The sequence below is a fragment of the Antechinus flavipes genome, chromosome 4 (assembly GCF_016432865.1).
Source record: "Antechinus flavipes isolate AdamAnt ecotype Samford, QLD, Australia chromosome 4, AdamAnt_v2, whole genome shotgun sequence".
Classification (NCBI taxonomy): domain Eukaryota; kingdom Metazoa; phylum Chordata; class Mammalia; order Dasyuromorphia; family Dasyuridae; genus Antechinus; species Antechinus flavipes.
In genome coordinates, this window is record NC_067401.1 from 43370279 (window position 1) to 43391066 (window position 20788).

General features: G+C 44.2%; 1 protein-coding gene and 1 long non-coding RNA gene across 7 annotated transcripts; one reads left to right on the forward strand and one right to left on the reverse strand.

Moving 5' to 3' along the window:
• Positions 1-623: 623 nt before the first annotated feature.
• On the reverse strand, positions 624-20040 carry LOC127559197 (3 beta-hydroxysteroid dehydrogenase/Delta 5-->4-isomerase-like). 3 transcript variants are annotated; one of them, XM_051992883.1, is made up of 4 exons: positions 19770-20040; positions 15828-16010; positions 10092-10253; positions 624-1834 (listed from the first exon to the last, which is right to left on the reverse strand). In XM_051992883.1, exons 1-4 carry the CDS (start codon positions 20023-20025, stop codon positions 1023-1025), a joined length of 1413 nt encoding a protein of 470 aa, XP_051848843.1. In that variant the 5' UTR covers positions 20026-20040; the 3' UTR covers positions 624-1022. The 3 variants fall into 3 exon arrangements, with proteins under 3 accessions (XP_051848843.1, XP_051848845.1, XP_051848844.1); XM_051992885.1 differs by lacking the exon at positions 19770-20040 and adding an exon at positions 16521-16668; XM_051992884.1 differs by lacking the exon at positions 19770-20040 and adding an exon at positions 16521-16668 and having other exon boundaries at positions 15828-16013.
• Positions 2035-10083, forward strand: LOC127559198 (uncharacterized). Of its 4 annotated transcripts, none has more exons than XR_007953081.1 (3): positions 2035-2759; positions 3864-5363; positions 5443-10083. It is a non-coding gene; the product is annotated as an uncharacterized LOC127559198 (long non-coding RNA). The 4 variants fall into 4 exon arrangements; XR_007953083.1 differs by having other exon boundaries at positions 5522-10083; XR_007953082.1 differs by having other exon boundaries at positions 3864-5206; positions 5522-10083.
• Positions 20041-20788: the final 748 nt, after the last annotated feature.

Here is a 20788-nt window from a genome sequence, read left to right on the forward strand (position 1 = left end):
TGGAATTAGGATCCTCTGGAATAGCCCTAAGATAATTTCCTTTTGATGTAGTGATTCCAAACTCTTACCATAAATGTGGAGTAAAATCCAGGGACTTACAGAATGTTGGAGGGTGAGGGGGGAGCCTCTCTAGCATCTCCAAACTTGTTCCCCTTTGGAGGAATTAAATAGGATGATGTGAAGGATTACCTCAAGAGAAGGTGGGACTCAGCAGAACGAGAAAATTGGGTCAAATGTTGACAAGATAATGTGGATCCTGTGGATTTTCTGGGGTTTTTTTTTGGTAGGGTGAAATAAAGACCATTCTATTACCAAAATACATTTCAACTTTGTGGACTTTTATGAGAGTCTGTTTACTCAGATTTATGGAGAGACATACATAGTTGCTCCCAGAAGAGTCTCAAAGTGAGACTAAAATGAGCTAAAGAGGTGACTTTTTTAAAAAAAGAAATTCTTTAAAATAAAATCTGGGTATTTGGGGTGCTCTGCCAAGGGTTGAGTCTAAAATAGAGATGAAACTCCATTCTTTAGCATGGTAAGGGTAGACATTTGATTTTCCTGCCAATGGAAGAAAGTCTGGGCAGGGGTTATCTTAAATCCTAGGTGTAGGCAAAATAGATCTATTAGACATTTTTCATCATCTTTATTAAACATGAATTAAAAATTTGTACAGATTAAAATTCAAAAGGTTTAAAAACATAAAAGTGTGCTATACTATGAGTAGAATAGAAACCCAAGAAACAGGAAGCCATAGACACCTTGCTTTTATAATATCCTTTTCAGAGCAAAAATGTGTGGCTTTGAAAGCAACCTTCAAAGTGAATAAATGAGCTTGTATTTCATTTCGTTTCCTTTTTTCAGCCTGTCTTCTCAGGGCTTCATTAGGTGGGGAGGAAGAAAAGGATGCTAGTGAGACATGGCCAGAAATTTGTAAGTAGGGGAGGTACAGGACTAATGTTCCATGAAGGGAAGGGCCTAAAGCAGTGATGTCCTGAACCCCCACCCCTAGTTCCCTGTCCATATCAGGGGGCCTTTATCTTCAGATTCTCTCTGTTCTTTGCCAACAACGTGCCTACCCACTGACTGGTTTTCTTTCTGGCTTCAAGCCAGCTGACCCGAGGCTCATAACCCAAATCCTTCTTGGCCTTCTTGTAGGAAAAGGTGAAAACACTGTTGGTCAATGTTATCAAATGGCAATTGAAGGGAGGTTCATAAATGAAAATAGGGGATAGCATGAAACTTATCATCTCCAACACGAAGGCTGCCCAGTATAATAATGTTACAGGAATGCCTAATTTTGAGCCAAGTTTGAAGCCCCATTCCTTAGTCACTTCATAGTTAAATTCAGAGTAGCTCTGGGGGGGTGTATCATCAGTGATGTAATAGAACTGACCCCCAATGCTTTGGGCCTTCTCAGGGTCCCGCAAGACTCTGAGCGCCAGGACATGTGCCCAAGCCACATTATCAACGTACACTTGGTTGACCATGGAACCCTTACTCTTCCTCGCAAAGATCTTATCATTCTTAAGGGCGTGGTTTATTTCATTTTGGAGAAAAACGCTCCCCTCCCCATAGATATACACGGGTCTCAAAGAGCAGGTGCGCAGGACGGTGCCATTCCTAAGAAGCTGCCCATCGGCCGCCAGCACGGCCTTCTCGGCCAGCTTCTTGCTGTAGGGATAAGCGTTGTTCCATTTGCTCTCAAGGAGGTCGTCCTCGTGGCCATTGCGGACGGACTTCGTGTACGAGTTGGGGCCGGCCACTTCCACAGAGCTGGTGTAGAGGAAGACGGGTACTTCAGCCGCGATGCAGGCTTCCAACAGGAGCTGGGTACCTGGTCAGGAAGCAGAGGGTGAGGGCGAGGGACCCGAAGGAAGGCTCCCAGGGGGGCAAGAGAAAGCCGGCCGCAGCAAGAACTAAGGGAGCAGAGGGTGAGGGCGAGGGACCCGAAGGAAGGCTCTCAGGGGGGCAAGAGAAAGCCGGCCACAGCAAGAACTAAGGAGCCCACGGTGAGGGCAGGGGACCCGAAGGAAGGGTCTCAGGGAGGTAAGACAAAGCCGGCCGCAGCAAGAACTAAGGAGGCAGACGGTGAGGGCGAGGGACCCGAAGGCAGGCTCCCAGGGGGGGGCAAGACAAAGCCGGCCGCAGCAAGAACTAAGGGAGCAGAGGGTGAGGGCAGGGGACCCGAAGGCAGGCTCCCAGGGGGGCAAGAGAAAGCCGGCCGCAGCAAGAACTAAGGGAGCCCACGGTGAGGGCAGGGGACCCGAAGGAAGGCTCCCAGGGGGGCAAGAGAAAGCCGGCCGCAGCAAGAACTAAGGGAGCAGACAGTGAGGGCGAGGGACCCGAAGGAAGGCTCCCAGGGGGGGCAAGAGAAAGCCGGCCGCAGCAAGAACTAAGGGAGCAGACAGTGAGGGCGAGGGACCCGAAGGAAGGCTCCCAGGGGGGGCAAGAGAAAGCCGGCCGCAGCAAGAACTAAGGGAGCAGACAGTGAGGGCAGGGGACCCGAAGGAAGGCTCCCAGGGCGGGCAAGAGAAAGCCGGCCGCAGCAAGAACTAAGGAGGCAGAGGGTGAGGGCGAGGGACCCGAAGGAAGGCTCCCAGGGCGGGCAAGAGAAAGCCGGCCGCAGCAAGAACTAAGGGAGCAGACAGTGAGGGCGAGGGACCCGAAGGAAGGCTCTCAGGTGGGCAAGAGAAAGCCGGCCGCAGCAAGAACTAAGAAGGCAGAGGGTGAGGGCGAGGGACCCGAAGGAAGGCTCTCAGGTGGGCAAGAGAAAGCCGGCCGCAGCAAGAACTAAGGGAGCAGAGGGTGAGGGCGAGGGACCCGAAGGAAGGCTCCCAGGGGGGCAAGAGAAAGCCGGCCGCAGCAAGAACTAAGGAGGCCCACGGTGAGGGCAAGGGACCCGAAGGAAGGCTCCCAGGGGGGCAAGAGAAAGCCGGCCGCAGCAAGAACTAAGGGAGCAGAGGGTGAGGGCGAGGGACCCGAAGGAAGGCTCCCAGGGGGGCAAGAGAAAGCCGGCCGCAGCAAGAACTAAGGGAGCCCACGGTGAGGGCAGGGGACCCGAAGGCAGGCTCCCAGGGGGGCAAGAGAAAGCCGGCCGCAGCAAGAACTAAGGGAGCCCACGGTGAGGGCGAGGGACCCGAAGGAAGGCTCCCAGGGGGGCAAGAGAAAGCCGGCCGCAGCAAGAACTAAGGGAGCCCACAGTGAGGGCAGGGGACCCGAAGGCAGGCTCCCAGGGGGGCAAGAGAAAGCCGGCCGCAGCAAGAACTAAGGGAGCCCACGGTGAGGGCAGGGGACCCGAAGGCAGGCTCCCAGGGGGGCAAGAGAAAGCCGGCCGCAGCAAGAACTAAGGGAGCCCACGGTGAGGGCAGGGGACCCGAAGGAAGGCTCCCAGGGGGGCAAGAGAAAGCCGGCCGCAGCAAGAACTAAGGAGGCAGAGGGTGAGGGCGAGGGACCCGAAGGAAGGCTCTCAGGGGGGCAAGAGAAAGCTGGCCGCAGCAAGAACTAAGGAGCAGACAGTGAGGGCGAGGGACCCGAAGGAAGGCTCTCAGGTGGGCAAGAGAAAGCCGGCCGCAGCAAGAACTAAGAAGGCAGAGGGTGAGGGCGAGGGACCCGAAGGAAGGCTCTCAGGTGGGCAAGAGAAAGCCGGCCGCAGCAAGAACTAAGGGAGCAGAGGGTGAGGGCGAGGGACCCGAAAGAAGGCTCCCAGGGGGGCAAGAGAAAGCCGGCCGCAGCAAGAACTAAGGAGGCCCACGGTGAGGGCAAGGGACCCGAAGGAAGGCTCCCAGGGGGGCAAGAGAAAGCCGGCCGCAGCAGAACTAAGGGAGCAGAGGGTGAGGGCGAGGGACCCGAAGGAAGGCTCCCAGGGGGGCAAGAGAAAGCCGGCCGCAGCAAGAACTAAGGGAGCCCACGGTGAGGGCAGGGGACCCGAAGGAAGGCTCCCAGGGGGGCAAGAGAAAGCCGGCCGCAGCAAGAACTAAGGGAGCCCACGGTGAGGGCGAGGGACCCGAAGGAAGGCTCCCAGGGGGGCAAGAGAAAGCCGGCCGCAGCAAGAACTAAGGGAGCCCACAGTGAGGGCAGGGGACCCGAAGGCAGGCTCCCAGGGGGGCAAGAGAAAGCCGGCCGCAGCAAGAACTAAGGGAGCCCACGGTGAGGGCAGGGGACCCGAAGGCAGGCTCCCAGGGGGGCAAGAGAAAGCCGGCCGCAGCAAGAACTAAGGGAGCCCACGGTGAGGGCAGGGGACCCGAAGGAAGGCTCCCAGGGGGGCAAGAGAAAGCCGGCCGCAGCAAGAACTAAGAAGGCAGAGGGTGAGGGCCAGGGACCCAAAGGAAGGCTCTCAGGGGGGCAAGAGAAAGCTGGCCGCAGCAAGAACTAAGGGAGCAGACAGTGAGGGCGAGGGACCCGAAGGAAGGCTCTCAGGGGGGCAAGAGAAAGCCGGCCGCAGCAAGAACTAAGGGAGCAGACAGTGAGGGCGAGGGACCCGAAGGAAGGCTCCCAGGGGGGCAAGAGAAAGCCGGCCGCAGCAAGAACTAAGGGAGCAGACAGTGAGGGCGAGGGACCCGAAGGAAGGCTCTCAGGTGGGCAAGAGAAAGCCGGCCGCAGCAAGAACTAAGGGAGCCCACGGTGAGGGCGAGGGACCCGAAGGAAGGCTCCCAGGGGGGCAAGAGAAAGCCGGCCGCAGCAAGAAGTAAGGGAGCAGAGGGTGAGGGCGAGGGACCCGAAGGAAGGCTCCCAGGGGGGCAAGTGAAAGCCGGCCGCAGCAAGAACTAAGGAGGCCCACGGTGAGGGCGAGGGACCCGAAGGAAGGCTCTCAGGGGGGCAAGAGAAAGCCGGCCGCAGCAAGAACTAAGGGAGCCCACGGTGAGGGCGAGGGACCCGAAGGCAGGCTCCCAGGGGGGCAAGAGAAAGCCGGCCGCAGCAAGAACTAAGGGAGCCCACGGTGAGGGCGAGGGACCCGAAGGAAGGCTCCCAGGGGGGCAAGAGAAAGCCGGCCGCAGCAAGAACTAAGGGAGCAGAGGGTGAGGGCAGGGGACCCGAAGGCAGGCTCCCAGGGGGGCAAGAGAAAGCCGGCCGCAGCAAGAACTAAGGGAGCAGACAGTGAGGGCGAGGGACCCGAAGGAAGGCTCCCAGGGGGGCAAGAGAAAGCCGGCTGCAGCAAGAACTAAGGGAGCCCACGGTGAGGGCGAGGGACCCGAAGGAAGGCTCCCAGGTGGGCAAGAGAAAGCCGGCCGCAGCAAGAACTAAGGGAGCCCACGGTGAGGGCGAGGGATGCGAAGGAAGGCTCCCAGGGGGGCAAGAGAAAGCCGGCCGCAGCAGAACTAAGGGAGCAGAGGGTGAGGGCGAGGGACCCGAAAGAAGGCTCCCAGGTGGGCAAGACAAAGCTGGCAGTAGCAAGAACTAAGGGAGCAGACGGTGAGGGCGAGGGACCCGAAGGAAGGCTCCCAGGGGGGCAAGACAAAGCTGGCAGTAGCAAGAACTAAGGGAGCAGACGGTGAGGGCGAGGGACCCGAAGGAAGGCTCTCAGGGGGGCAAGAGAAAGCCGGCAGTAATAGCAAGAACACTTAAGTTTGTGCAACTCAAACTTTTTCATATTGGCTACATCTCCAATGCATTAACAGTTACAGTCGGCTTATACATCCCATCCGGTGTTTCATTAAGAACTAACAACCCACCTTCTTTTATTTAATTAAAAAAATTAGTCGCTGTACACGTATCTCAGGGCAGTGCCTTAGACATAGTGTTTTTTAGCTGTCAGTCAGTGACTGGTTAAAATCTGAGATTCTTGAAGAAATTTAGGCTGAGTGATAGTAAAAGAGTAAGAAGTGACTGAAGGAACAGATTATTAGGAGTAGTAAAGTCAGGTATTGTCTTCCCTTTTCTCCCTTTGCTGATGTCATCTGCTCACATAGATTTTAACTACCTCTTTGCTGGGGACTTCCAAATCAACATATCCAGCCTTCTTTTCTCTTCTGAGCTCCCGCATTTCCTCCTATTTGCCGGTAATCTCTATTTCAGTCAACATGGATCTTATGTTACCAGAAACACAAAACAGTTCCAGCTCTCAGAATTTACAATCTTCTGGGGGAGAAAATATGCAAATATATACAAAGCAAACTATATACTGGATAACTAGGAAATAATTAGCTGAAGGGAGGCTGGCATTAATTAATATTAAGAGAAGTTGAGAGAGGCTTTTTTTTTTTTTCTTGCTGAGGCAATTGGAATAAGTGACTTGCCCAGAGTCACACACAGCTAGGAAGTATTAAGTGTCTGAGGTCATATTTGAACTCAAGTCCTCCTGATTTCAGGGCTGGTGGCTATCCACTGCACTACCTAGCTGCCCCCAGGCTTTCTTATAAAAGACGAGATATTAATTGGGACTTAAAGGAATCCAAAGAAATTAATAGAGCTGAAGAAGGAGAACACCCCAAACAGGTCAGAAAAGTCAGAGAAAGTTCCCGGAACAGGGAAATGAAGTGTTTTATTTGTAGAGGCTGTCCATCATTGGATCAAAGGGTACATGGTGAGGAGTGAAGTATAAAAAAGACTAGAAAAATAGGACCTGAAAAGGTGCAATGTATATCCCCCTAACACTTCTCAGAGCTTCCTGCTTCACTTTGTTACATTCATTTTTATTATTTGTTTGGATGAAGGCAAATCAGATGACAGGATGAGATTCTAAAAACAAAACTGTCCCTCCAACCTGGATCATATGGACATATTCAATAAGTGAAATTTTATAGGGATCCCAAATGAAGGAAAATCAGATGACATCATGATAATCTTTAAAAAAAAAAGCCTCCCCAAGCTGAATCATATGGATCATATCTAATTAGGGAAATTTAATAGGGATAAATGTAAAGTTCCAAATGAGTTAAAAACAACTGTACACAAACAGAATATTCATGTGAATATTGATCTGACATTTTTAGGGGACTGCTAGTTCAACATGAATTTACATAGAAGTCAAAAAACTAATAATGGGGTGCAGCTTCTAGGGAAGATGTAATGATATCCTTAAGGTCTCCCTGGCCTCGGGAACCCTGCTTGTAGGTCCACAATCATTGCTGGCTGTCAGATAACAATGTATAATGAGGTGCATATGGGACCATTTCTCAATTTTATCTCTAAGCCATAAAATTTGCATCTCAGTGACATGAAACACCTGGTCTCTCTATCTTTTTTTCTATAAGTTTACCTTTTTTGACTGGTTCTTTGTGAAATTCTTTTGGAACTTAATAATAAAGTAATAAATCTTTGCCCCTTAACTTGGAAACAAATTGAGTTTGTGAATTTTTTCACCATACCTGTGACACTAACCTGGGGACCTTAACATTAAATGTTGAGGTATCTGTCAACATTTAGGGTCCCTCAAAGAATCATAGTATCTTGGACAAGGGGTCTTAGCTTTTTTCTTTTTGGGGGGTGTCATGGGACTCTGGCAATCTGGTAATGTTTATGTAATGAGGTCTTCAGTGTTGGGTATGGTTGGCAGAGGAACTGATAAAAATTAATCCCTATAGCAGGCAGGGAGAAGGCACCAATAGAGATTAGCTCTATGGTCCCTCCTTTTGGGGAGATTCTAGTCAGAAATCCAAGTTATGTCAAATTCCTGAGGTCCACCCTCTATAGGAGTCTCAGGCAGCCTTAATTTGTCATGATGACCTTCAGAAATCCCATTAACGTCCTTGAGGTTAAATTTTCCCTAAAAAATCTACCATAAGGTCTATGATTTCACCACTACCTTCCTTAGGGTCAGTTCCTGCCTCATGATGTTTTTCCCCTTATCCCTCCTTCATGCCCTATCATATCCTGTGGTATCCCAACCTTATGGGGTGCTCAATTTCTACTGAGTAATGGTGATTTCTACTGGGGAACTTGTCTTTCATATACTCTCCCACTCTATTTCATATTTATCATCTCCAGTATCTATTATATCTCTCCATTTTCCCCTAATATAAATTTATAAATATAAATATATAAATATATATTTCTTCAGTCAGAACCCCAATTTTGGTACCTACCATCATCTGGTGTCTACATCACCCACATCACATGGACCCTTTCTCAGAATAATGGTCTTAAATCCACAAAATAAAATAAGATTACAAAAAGAAGCAAATTATATTGATATATAGTTAGTGAAATATTTTTAAAAATCTCAGGCTCCCTAAATTATATATCATAGATTCCTTGGAGTCTGCTTCCCAGGTTAAGAACCCCAGACCTAGAACAAGGTAGGTTATACCTTCTGCCTTCTGCCCTGGTCAGCCACATATGGAGTTTTGTAGGTACAGGTGCTGCATTTTGTTGTTGAAGATAGATCCAGGAGTCAGGTTGTCCTAAATTTAAATCCAGTTTAAATCATTTTTTACCTCAGTTTCCTCATCTGTCAATGAGCAGGAGAAGGAAATGGCAAAATTCTGCAGCACCTTTATGGTCAAAACCCCAGCTGGGGTCATGAAGAGTCAGACACGACTGGAACAATTGACAGCAACACTATTATTTTTGGAGAATCTATTGGCAGTCTTGAAATGAGCTCCTTGAAGATAACAAACTTCTTAGCTGTGAAGGGATAGTTGTTTTTTATGTGTGAATGTGTCTGAAGAAGGGCAAGATGATTTTCATCCCTTGATTTGCAGGGAAAGTTTGCAGTGATTTTCTGGAGAGAGTTTTAGTTTTTTGGTTTGGATTTGGGGCAGATAAATGGAAGTTGGTTCACTTAGTCCCAGGGGCATTAGAAAAGGACTACAATCTCTGGGGACATTCCTGGGTAACCTTGGAAATGCTAAATATTATATGAAAAAAGATCTACTGTGAAGCATTCCCAGATAACCAAAGTTCTGAGTTTTGGGAACCTTGGTAGAATCATTCTTGGAAAGGCTTAAAAGTAGAAACACACAATCATCACTTTATATTGTGATCAGTTAGGTAAGTGAACATTTCCATCTTGATGACCGTGGTGAGAGTGACCCATTTTGGAGGAGTTGAAAGCCTTTGTAGTGTCAGAAATTGACTGTACCAAGACAAAAGGTGGTGATTACAGGGCAGGCAGAGCCTGATCTTCAGGCCTGATTTTTTTTAAGGAGATTAAGGCTACACTTAGAACAAGAAACCATCACCAAAGATTTAAATTCTAAAGTTCTATGTTTTGGGGATATTTTTTGGAAATAATCAAGGTTAAATGATTTGATCAGAAGCATATACCTAGTGCCGAGGCTGGATTTGAACTCACTTAGTGGCCCTTCTACTTTTTAAAAAAGGCTTTTTCTGATTTCCTCAGTTATTAGTGCTTGCCCTCTTTCCCTCAAACCCATTCCCATCCTGCAGTAACTTTTTAAATTATTTTGTGTATATATTTGAACATTAAAGATGGATCTTCCCAATTCTAGACCTAATACTCTATCCATTGATCCATCTAGTTGCCTTATAAGTGTTTAATAAATATTGATTGACTGATTGATGATTGATTAAGGAATATGATGAAGGGACTGGGGTTGTTGAGCTGGATCTTCCCAGTTCTAGACTAATGCTCTATCCATTGATCCATCTAGCTGCCTCATAAGTGTTTAATAAATATAGATTGATTGATTGATGATTGATTAAGAAACATAATGAAAGGACTGGGGTTGTTAAGCTGGATCTTCACATTTCAGACTAATGCTCTATCCATTACTCCTTCTAGCTGCCTCATAAATGTTTAATAAATATTGATTGATTGATTGATGATTGATTAAGGAATATGATGAAAGGACTGGGGTTGTGAAACTGGCTCTTCACATTCCAGATCTAATGCTCTATCCATTGATCCACCTAGCTGCCTCATAAGTGTTTAATAAATATTGATTGACTGATTGATGATTGATTAAGGAATATGATGAAGAGACGAGTTGTTGAGCTGGAACTTCCCAGTTCCAGACTAATGCTCTATCCATTGATCCATCTAGCTGCCTCATAAGTGTTTAATAAATATTGATTGATGATTGATTAAGGGATATGATGGACCGTGATTGTTGAACTGGGCTCTATCTTCCAAGATGGTAGCATGCTACAGTAGGGGAAGGACACCACACCAGCCTGAGCAGCTCTCATACCTTTCATATTGACATTTATGATTTCTTTCCTTCGCCATAGTCCTATGTCAATGATGCACGCACTGTGAATTACAGTGGTGACTCCCTGGCAGGCTTTGTGGAGGAACTCTTCGTCTAGAATGTCTCCTTGCAGCACAGTCACTTTGGTCTTGTGCTTGAGCTCTGCAGGAATAGAAAGTGGGTTAGTAGGAACCATTCTCAAAACCCAAGGATGGCTGCAATCACTCCTTAAAGGACCAGCAGAAAAGCTGACTTTGAAAATGGAAGACTCATCATCATTGTCATCCCATTGCTGTGCAGAAGACCTGCCCTTGATCTCTGAAACTAGAAGCTGGAGCATGAGATGAGCATCTCTAAAAGGAAGAAGGAGGAGGGACCTGTTGTAGAAAGTGGATATTGAGCTGTGGCAGTTGGCTGTTGTCCTTTGTTCTTAAGCAGGATCAAATTGACATTACAATCTGATTGTGTTTGAACAGATTGTGGAGATAGAAAAGATAGGGAACACTGAGTTATAGAGAAGGGAAAATCATTAAGAGGAGGAGGAGAAAGAGACTAGAAGGAGGGAAAATGTGGGTGGGAGGTAAGAAATGATTGGGAGAATCACATGGAACAGAGGGAGGGAAGTGAGTGAAAGCCAATTGACCTTTCCCACAGTTTCCTTGAGAGCCAATTCTGCTGCTTTGTCCCTGGGATTTACCCAGATAATCAAAAGTTGCTTCCCTTATGCCCTTCTTTATTTTTTTTTAGTTTGCCCAAGGCTACTCCAGAATATCCAGATTAATTCTAAACCCTGGAGATATTCCAAGCAGGAGACAAGGTGAAGATATGAGAGAAATTAATATTATAATATGATATTAATTTCTAATGACTAATGGTGATCCATCCTTTTTCCTTTTATTTCTTGAAAACACCTAACTCCTACTAAAGTGGGTCAGTTCCCCAAAGGCATGGCTAGTGATGAGATTGCTCCTGGTCCTCAAGGCATGTGCTCCTCAACTTTGGGACACCCAACGACAAGGACTAATTTCTGTTTAGAGTTTAAATAGAATCTAGTCTGAGTGAGTGAGCTCTTCCTCTGAGGGAAGAAATCCCCGACCTTGGTCCTCTCCGTTGGAGGTTAGGGAGACTCAGCTCATAAAGGAAAAACCAGCCAGAGAGGTCTGCATGGAAATGACTTCCCCTCTCCGGATTGCTGGAGAGTGCCCAACGATAATCCAGCCACCTTTTCAGTTGTAGTTTTGCCCACATTTCCATTAACTGTCCACCAATCAAGGTTGAGTTTCACTTGTTAAGGATTCCTTTTCAGGAGATATTTAAGGCATTTCAGGGTCTCACTTGGGGGTCTTTGGTTAGTGAGATAAACTACTAATGATCAAATAATTCGTTACTAGTGTAATTGATAAATTGATTATTAATTACCTGAAGTTTGTAATTTTTCAAATCTCATCTAATATTAAAGATATCATTTATGCAGCACTTTAAAGTTTGCAAAGCACTCTAACTACGCTATCTCATTTGATTTTTATAACAATTTTTAAGGTAAAGGCTATTATTGTGACCATTTTCTAAGTGAGTAAACTGAGACAGACCAGGTAGTTACTGGTGAGCCTGGCCATCCAGATTACTATTCCTACATTGATGTTTGGCTGCAAGTCATCCCCTACCCCCTTCCTGGCTGAAGGCTGTGACCATGAGAAATGGTATTTGCATTCTGGTCACCCAGTCCCTGAGGCCAGATAAGAAAGGTTGTAAACTGCCGGTTACTCCAACCAAACCGGAGAAGAAAGTCCTATAGGAAGACCCCTTAGATAATCCCCCTCCCCCACCGTATGTGGGTTCACGCCTGTATCCACCCTTTCCTGGAAATTTCCCACCTGAATTGCTCCCTGAGGGACTGAATGCTCTGAAAAAGCACCAGGCCCTTTGTCAGCTTCTCTCCCTCTCCCTCCCGGACCTCCTCTCCTCCCCCCAGCACCCAGGGGCTTGGGAAAGCCGGCACAGAAGAACTGGCTCCCTCCCCATTGCCTCCTGTCTCCCCTGTTTCTCCTGCGCCGTTTCCCACTCCGCCTTCCCCTTCGTCTCCTCTATCTCTCCTGCCTTCTTGTACCCGAGGTGGAGTCTCACACGATGCTTCGGGATCTGTCCAGCCACCCCCAGTTCTCCCCGAACCTGTTCTGCCCCTAAGGGAAATGGTGGGCTCAGAGGGGGTCCCCTTCTTAGTTTATGTCCCCTTCTCTACGAATGACATTTATAACTGGAAAACTCAAAATCCCCTTTTTCTGAGAAACCACAAGCTTTGATGAACCTTGAATCTGTTTTCCGTACCCACCAGCCCCCGTGGGATGATTGTCAGCCACTCCTTACTACCCTCTTCACTCCAGAGGAGAGAGAGAAGATTAAGCTGAGGCTGGGACAGCTGTGCTCGGATCTAGTGGGGGTTCATAGAAGAACATTATAATCAGGTAGAAGCTAGCTTTCCCCGAGAGGCCTTCCTGGGACCTTCACTCCCGTCGCACTGCGCTTTCTGCTTCTCCCAGACAGCTTCTCCAGGGCCTTAAAGCTGCAGCATTAACAGGGCTAAGATTTCTGGGTTACTCAGGGTGCAGAGGGATCCCCTGGGGCGTTCCTAGAACGTTTGAATGTTTACTGAACCTGGAGTTCCGGGAGATATAGATCTGTGAATATTGCGTTCGTTAGTCAATCTGCTTCAGACATAGGCAGAAAATTACAGAAGCAGGAGGGATTTGAGGGCATGAATATATCCCAACTAGTCGAGATAGCTCTGAAAGTCTTTAATACCCGAGACACACCAGCTAAGGCAGCAGGAAAGAGTGGGCCGAGGCACTCGTGGCAGCCCTGAGAGAAGCAATTTCTCTAAGAGTTCTCCTGGGCACCCGCATGGGCGGCACTCACTGACCAGCCCAGGGCCCTGGAAGGGCGAATGCCCATCCGGCATTGTCCCAGGAACGTCCTCGCTCTCGATGGGGACAGACTGAGGCGGCCCTGGTTCTGTCTCTCCTTCTCTAGACCCCGGAGAACCCTGTGCAGGGGTCCTCAAACTTTTTAAATAGGGGCCAGGTCACTGTCCCTCAGACTGTTGGAGGGCCGGACTATAGTAAAAACAAAAACTGTGTTTTGTGGGCCTTTAAATAAAGAAACTTCATAGCCCTGGGGGAGGGGGATAATCGTCCTCAGCTGCCGCATCTGGCCTCAGGCCATAGTTTGAGGACCCCTGCCGGGGCTAATCTCTATCTTGTTTCAGTTTCTCCGGCGTTACGATAGAAAGGAAACAATTGGGAAAGAAGGGGAGTTTAAACGTCGAAGTTTGGTTCTCAGAACTGACCCTAACTTTTTGTGTGATGTGGGACCGTTATCTGACCTTACTTGCCATCAGTTCCTCACCCACGAAATTGCCTAGGATGAGAAGCAGTGTGTAACATAGCAGATGTGGAGGAACCTCAAGACAGGAAGACGAGGGCCTTCAAGAGCTGCCTCTGAGAGTAAGACACTGAACAAATCAGTCTGTCTCTTATTGCCCAAGCAATAGGGGTTCTTAACTTTTTGTTTTTTGTGTCCTGGACCCCTTGACAGTCTGGTAAAGACAATGGATTTCTTCTCTGAATAATTTTTTCAAATGCACAAAATAAAATACACGGGGTTAAAAAATAAGCCATTTTTATAGAAGTGTAATTATAAAAACATTAAATGACAATATATAAATATAGTTATGAAAATATTCTAAAAATTCTAAAAAAAAATTTTAAATGCAAAAGTTCACAGCATATTTGGAACCCCTGGTTTTAGACTAAAGAATTACAAATTAAATATAATCTCGATTGGTAGAGACAGTTCCCACATTAGAAGTTCCTTATATCAGGGAAATCATAGTTCTGGTTAAAAAAATTAGGGATAATCATAGAGACCATAATTAATTATCTCTTAGAGGGATTAAAAAGTAGAAAGGCTTGCTGAAAAATAAAAAATTTAAACAGTACTATTGAGAACTCTGCAGTCTCCACAAACACAGCTCTGTCTATGTGATCTCTTACTGCTGTCCATTAACCCCTCAGCTTTCCCTAGCCTGGCTATCAGTTTCAGTGTCTTGAAACTCAGAAACCTGAATCTCTCTGGCATATTTCTTCATAGAAGTACACATCCTTTAAATGAACGTTGCCTTTTTGTGCTTATGAGGAAAAATAATGGGAAGCAAGCATATTGTGCTTTTTGTGCTCAAGGAAAAGAAAAAGGTAAAGGGCAAGTATTTCATAAGTTTTTGCTATTTATTTAACATTCTGCCAAAGCAGCAAGAAGCTGAGAAAAGAGAGAAATAGGGTCCTTGGCACCCATTTTCAAGGTTATAGCTCTTACCAGCTCACAACTTGAAAAATTATCTCTGACACCTCTTCTTCTTCTAGCACCAAACCAAGCGAGTCATCATTTACTTGAACAGAGAAAACACCTCAGCTTAGCAAATGAATGATTAAATACCATGGCCTAGGGGATTCAAAAGTATCTTACCTTTTCCCCTTACTAAGGACAAACCAAGGTATTATTTCACATTCTGCATTTGCACAACTTTAAAAAGTGAGCTAACTCAGATCACAGAAAACTAGTTTCAAAGTCAGAAAAGGAGATCTGGATTCTATACCTGATTGGATCACAATAGTCTCTGCAAGTAAGTTCATATCTAATAGTGTCTTTTAATTTTCTAAAAGAAAATTGTCTATCAAGTAGAGCTAACAAATTGTCCTGTCTCCCTCAAAGAGTTGTGAGGATCTAGGGATATGCTGGGATATGAGAGGGGAGAAGGTAAAAAATCTTTGTAAAACCCAGTGTCAGAAACTGTTCCATTTTTGCTCTGTACCACAGAGATTTATTTTTAAAAAGTGCTAACTAGTGAAGTTTAGCTATAAAATTTACTCTCCCCTTTTTTAGCCAAATCTGGATTTTTCTGGTAAGGAAAAACAATATTAAATTTTAGCTAATCAGTGAAGTTTGTGGTTCAGTGTTTTAGCTTTTTAACTTCCTAACTTTTTAACCAGAACCTCTAATACTAACACATTCTGGTTATAATTTTATTCACTACTCTCTTTTCACCTTTCTTAAAGTGAAACAATAAGGATTAAATGGAGGAATGAGAAATTAGCTAATCTAGAAAGTAATTTAGAAGATTCTTTCTGTTCTGAATATTCCCCCAGCCTATATGGATTCCTGTTTCCTGCTACAGTAAAAGACTTCCAAATCTGACACTCTAGCGTTTTCTTTTTCTGGTTTGTTTGCCTTATGTCCTCCTGTTGTTGTTCCCTTTTTTCCTCCATTTAATAAAGGGGAAACTGGGGGCCAGTGCTTTGCTTATATAACTTCACGGTGACAAAGTTATGGCTAAAAGCTAGGTTTCTGGACACTCTCTCCAACGTCCCTTTCTCTGATATGATTTTTATTTTTTGTTGGATCTTTGGAAATCAAATAAATGAACAGCATGTTTCACCTAGGTCCAATGTCCATGATCATTTGGGAGCTCTCCAACATGAATGATAAGATCACAAGCATAGATTTAGATTTAAAAATTTTTTTTTAGAAACTATTGAGTTTTTTATGTGAAGAAGCTGAGGCACAGAGAGATTCAGTGCTTTGCCTGGGTTTGCAGTTATTAAGTGTCTAAGGTGGGATTTGAATTCAACTCTTCCTAACTCTAAATTCCACAAGAACATACCCAGAACTATTGAGCTTACTCACCTGAAAATTCCAATAGTAATTGAGGGCTGAAGACTTTGTCCAGGAGCCGAATTTCCTCCAGCTCTTGTTCTTCCTCCAGCAAGAGGTGAACGATTCTCTGACCCAAAAATCCTCCTGCTCCTGTCACCAGACAGCTCCATTTATTCGTCGGTAGCATAGTACCAAATACCTCTTGATAGAAAACTGCTGATGAAAACAGAGAACCTGGGATCAGTCTGGGGGACCTAGTCTGGTTTCAGAGGGATTGATAAAAGGAGTCCCAAGCTAGACTCAGGCTTTGAAAGATATGGAGGTTGCAGAGAATCAGATTTTGGCTCTCTCTCAGGGAAAACGTTCTTAAATAGTTGGAGATGGCCCAAATTGGAACAGACTGGTAACACAGATAATGAGTTCCTGTTATCATAGAACATCAAGCAACGTCAGAATGGCCACACAGTCCAAAAGTATTAAAGAGAACTTTAAGTATCAATGGAGGTTTGTACAAGATGATCCTAAAAAAAAGTCCCTTCTAGTTTTTAGTCTGATCCAATTCCTTCATTTGTATTTATTCCTAGAGGACCTCTAGCTCCCCTTAAACTAAAAGTGAAATGGGGGGCCAAGAAGGAAAGTCCCTCCCTGACCCTGATCCAACCACAGACACATCTCCCATGCATATATCCCAAAACTAACTCCTGTTAGGATGTCAGACAGTACCTTTCAGGTCAGAATCTTGCAATCGGATGAACAAGCCTGAATGCTGGTTGTCTTTTATCACTAAAGACAGGTGACTTGTTTCATGTCCCACTGATAGATAGGCTTTTGGGTCCTCCTCTTTGCCTTGGAACATGGGGTTTTTACCAGATTGTTTCTCTTTCTGATTACAGGATTTCTCCTCCCCCTTTAAGCAAGGTCAACTTCATCATTGTTCCTAGGCTTACGCTGATCCCAAGGTTACTCCAGATGTGGGAAATAAATTTACATCCATTTTTGGTAATAGGAGAACCAGTGGGGTGATGTGAGTCTTGGACAGGGGAGTCATTGAATAAGATTGAGAGCTATTTTCCAGAAAAGCATTTCTGATTCGCCAGACAGGGATGTAGAATAGTAGGTAAGAGTGTTGGGCTTGAAGTCAAAAACACCTGACTTCAAATCCAGTCTCAGAGACTTAGTAATTATATGATCCTTAACCTCTTTTTGTCTCAGTTTTCTCAGTTGTAAAATGGGAATAATATCTGATTTCAAGAGAGGACTTGTATAATTCCAGCATCACTTCAGGGAGAAGTTATCTGGAAGGAGAAAGATTTCTAGAGTCCACAAAATTACAGATCTCAAAGGTGAAAGAGACTTAAATGGCCATCTTGAGCAAATCATACCTGAAAAAGTATCCCCTCCATACCATTCCCCAGCATATGGTCATCCTTCTTGGGCTTACTAATCTTTTTTTTTTTCCTGAGGCAATTGGGGTTAAGTGACTTGCCCAGGGTCACATAGCTGGGACGTGTTAAGTGTCTGAGGCCAGATTTGAATTTAGATCCTTCTGACTTTAAGGCTGGTGCTTTATCTGCTATACCAAATAGCTGTCCCTGCTTACTAATCTTGAGACAGAGATAGATAGATAGAGACACAGAGAGAGAGAGACAGAGAGAAAAATACAGAGACAGAGATACACAGAGTGGAGAGAGAGAGAGAGACAGAGAGACAAAGAGAGAGAAGAAACACACAGAGAGACAAAGAGAAAGAGACAGTCAGAGAGACAAAAGGAGGCAGAGAGACAGAAACAGGCAGAGAGAAATACAGAAGAGACAGACAGAAAGCAGAGATAGAGGGAGAGGAAAGAGGATTTCAATCCTTGTATATTGTGATCCTGCGCTTTATCCTTCATTATACTTCCTGTTCTTTCCTGTATTTTTTCCCCAGCTTTCTAATACCCTTCCTAACATGTGCTCGTCTCTGGAACTAAAGGGAGTGTTGCACATATCATTTGCCTAGGACAGAATGTATAACTGTATCTTTCCAAGTTCTGGACACATTGTCTCCCTCTTTCTCTTTTTGCCTGTCTCTGTCTTTATCTCTTTATTTTGTCTGACTGCTGTTTCTGTCTCTCTTTCTCTGATGGTTTTTTCCCTTTTTCCTCATTAAAAAATTATGAACTTCACTATTATCATTAAAAAATTCCCATTAAAAAACAAAGAAAGGTGATTGTACAGGAAATGGTGAATTTCTGTTTGGTAGTTTTTAATTGTGCATATTAAATATGCCCAAGGCAGTAACAAAATTGCTCAAATTATGTCCCCTTTTGGATTTCTTACTTGTTTAATTCTATGTGTTTGTTGATATTCTATTACTGCTAATTTTTCCCTTTTTAAATTTTTTAACTCTGTATAACTGCCCACTAAATTACTTCATCTATAAGTAGAAACCATTTCTTGTAATGGTTATGATCAACTGATTGATCACACCTGAAAACCTATGTTTCATTCTCTTAAGTCTATTTCTTTTCCAAGAAGTAGAAGATGTGCTTCCTTATCAAGTTTTTAAAGTTATGATTAGTTGCTACTATGATTAGAACCCTGGAGCCTTTCAAGGTTATTATCTTCAGTGTTGAGATCATTGTGGAAACTGTCCTTCTGCTTCTCATTTCATTTTGGGCACTATGTTTCTCTTAATTAAACCTAACATTGAATTAACCCGTGGCAACTATATAGCAATTTTGCACTTTTATAAGACCACTTAGTCTTTTTTAGACATTGCTTTCTAGCCATATTTCTCTCATTTTGCACTTCTCATGTTGTTGTTGTTGGTTTTTTTTTTCAAACCAAGTAGAAGGCTGGATCTGGAACGTATGGTCTCTACATTTATCTTTAAGTATTGCATTGGGTGGATACTCAGTATGTCACTATTTCCTATGAATACTATCATACAATTGGAAGTCATAGATAGAAGTAACTGATCCAGCACTGAACTCACTAGTCTATGATACCCAAAGATAAAAACAATAGTAAAAAAATGCACGAGCAGAGAAAAGTACAGTGGCTCTCTCATTTCCTTATCCCTGACTCTCTTACTGAAACCCATGATCAAAATAGATTTTGTTTTATTTTGGTTGTCACATTACATTGATAACACATGGAGCTTGCAGACCACTAACAATTAGGTCTTTTTCACGCATGCTGAATTCTAAATATACCACTAAATGGGGCAACTTTCATTGAATCTCAAACACCTTCATAATCCAATGCTCTATCCTGTCAGGATATTTGAGGTCCCTGACTTTGTCATCCAATGAGTTATTCTTTCCAGCTTTGTTTCACTTTGCAAATTCAATGGGTGTGTCATTAATGCTTTTATCAAAGTCCTTGATAAAAAAGTATTAAGTAGCATTGTGCCAGACAGAGATTTTGGGGGTTCTCTATTAGAGACCATCTGCCAAGTATGCATTAACAACTCATTTTTGAGTTGACTGGTCGTTTTTAAGGTTCTCCATTTTTAAAGAAAATTAATTCTAAACATGCAAAAAATTAGAAAATTGATGGTGTGGAATTTCATTAGATGGAGTAATGACATATACATTGAAAATATCACTGAGATGAGATGGTATACAGAATAAATATTAATTTTTTAAAATTGAAGCAAAGTCCCCCAAAAAATCTTATCACTAAATAGAGAAGCAACTACAATATTTACTGTATAGAGAATGGTACTATAAATGATTTTATTTTATTTATTATTTTTAATATATAATTATTATTTATACACATATGAACATTTATATTTTATATTGTCATATTTTACTCTCATCAGGTATTTATGTATCAGAAAATTCTGAAACAAATGACAGTAAATCTAAATCTCTAAATCTAAAAAAACTTTACATATTATTTGGATAAAAGTTCCTATAAATTAACCTACATCTCTCCATTTTTAAAATAAGAATGCCGTGAGATACTTTACTAAATGACTTACCCAAGTTTAGGTAACCAGTGTCTACAACTTGTAATGTTCGGACCAGCCTTGGTCTCAGAAGAGTAATCACCACAAGAATAGTCAAGAATATAAAGTCCAAAGTCTTTATTTTCTCTTTCAGTCTGTCTCCTTCGCCTGGGGCCAGGCTAGCTTTCTGGGGGACCTTCAGATGGATCTTGGTCTTAGTGGAGGAATTCAGGAGGCAGGAGAGCCACCAGGATGGTGGGAGATGGAATGTCTCTCTTCCAGTCTTCATTGGTCCTTATATATTCTACTACAATTACATCATTACAGCACACTCTGCATGTGTGAATTTAGAGAGCCATTACATCACCATGCTAAGTACTAAGTATATGTGTAAACTAGATAACCATTGTCTAATTCCTCTGAGTTAACACCTTGTTTCAAGTATACTTCTCCAGAGTTCTAGCTCTCAACAACAACTTTTATCTGATTGACCAGTATAGCAATTCTATGGGGAAAACAAAGGAAGAAAATTTAGTTGGGTATCACTTGCTTTTTTTTTTTTTAAATAACTTTTTATTGATAGAACGCATACCAGGGTAATTTTTTACAGCATTATCCCTTGCACTCACTTCTGTTCCGATTTTTCCCCTCCCTCCCTCCACCCCTTCCCCCAGATGGCAAGAGTCCTTTACATGTTGAATGGGTTACAGTATATACTAGATACAATATATGTGTGCAGAACCGAACAGTTTTCTTGTTGCACAGGGAGAATTGAATTCAGAAGGTATAAATAACCTGGGAAGAAAAACAAAAATGCAAGCAGTTTATATTCATTTCCAGTGTTCTTTCTCTGGGTGTAGTTGCTTCTGTCCATCTTTGATCAATTAAGGCTCTCTTTATCAAAGAGATCCACTTCCATCAGAATACATTCTCAAACAGTATCGTTGTTGAGATATATAATGACTTCCTGGTTCTGCTCATTTCACTCAGCATCAGTTCATGGAAGTCTCGCCAGTCCTTTCTGTAATCATCCTGCTGGTCATTCCTTACAG

Coding starts and splice junctions, on each gene's coding strand:
- LOC127559197 (XM_051992883.1), bottom strand. CDS start 20,025: ATGAAGACTGGAAGAGAGACATTCCATCTCCCACCATCCTGGTGGCTC. Junction 16,011..19,769: donor CACTGGTTACCTAAACTTGG/GTAAGTCATTTA, acceptor TTTCATCAGCAG/TTTTCTATCAAGAGGTATTT. Junction 10,254..15,827: donor ATTACTATTGGAATTTTCAG/GTGAGTAAGCTC, acceptor CTATTCCTGCAG/AGCTCAAGCACAAGACCAAA.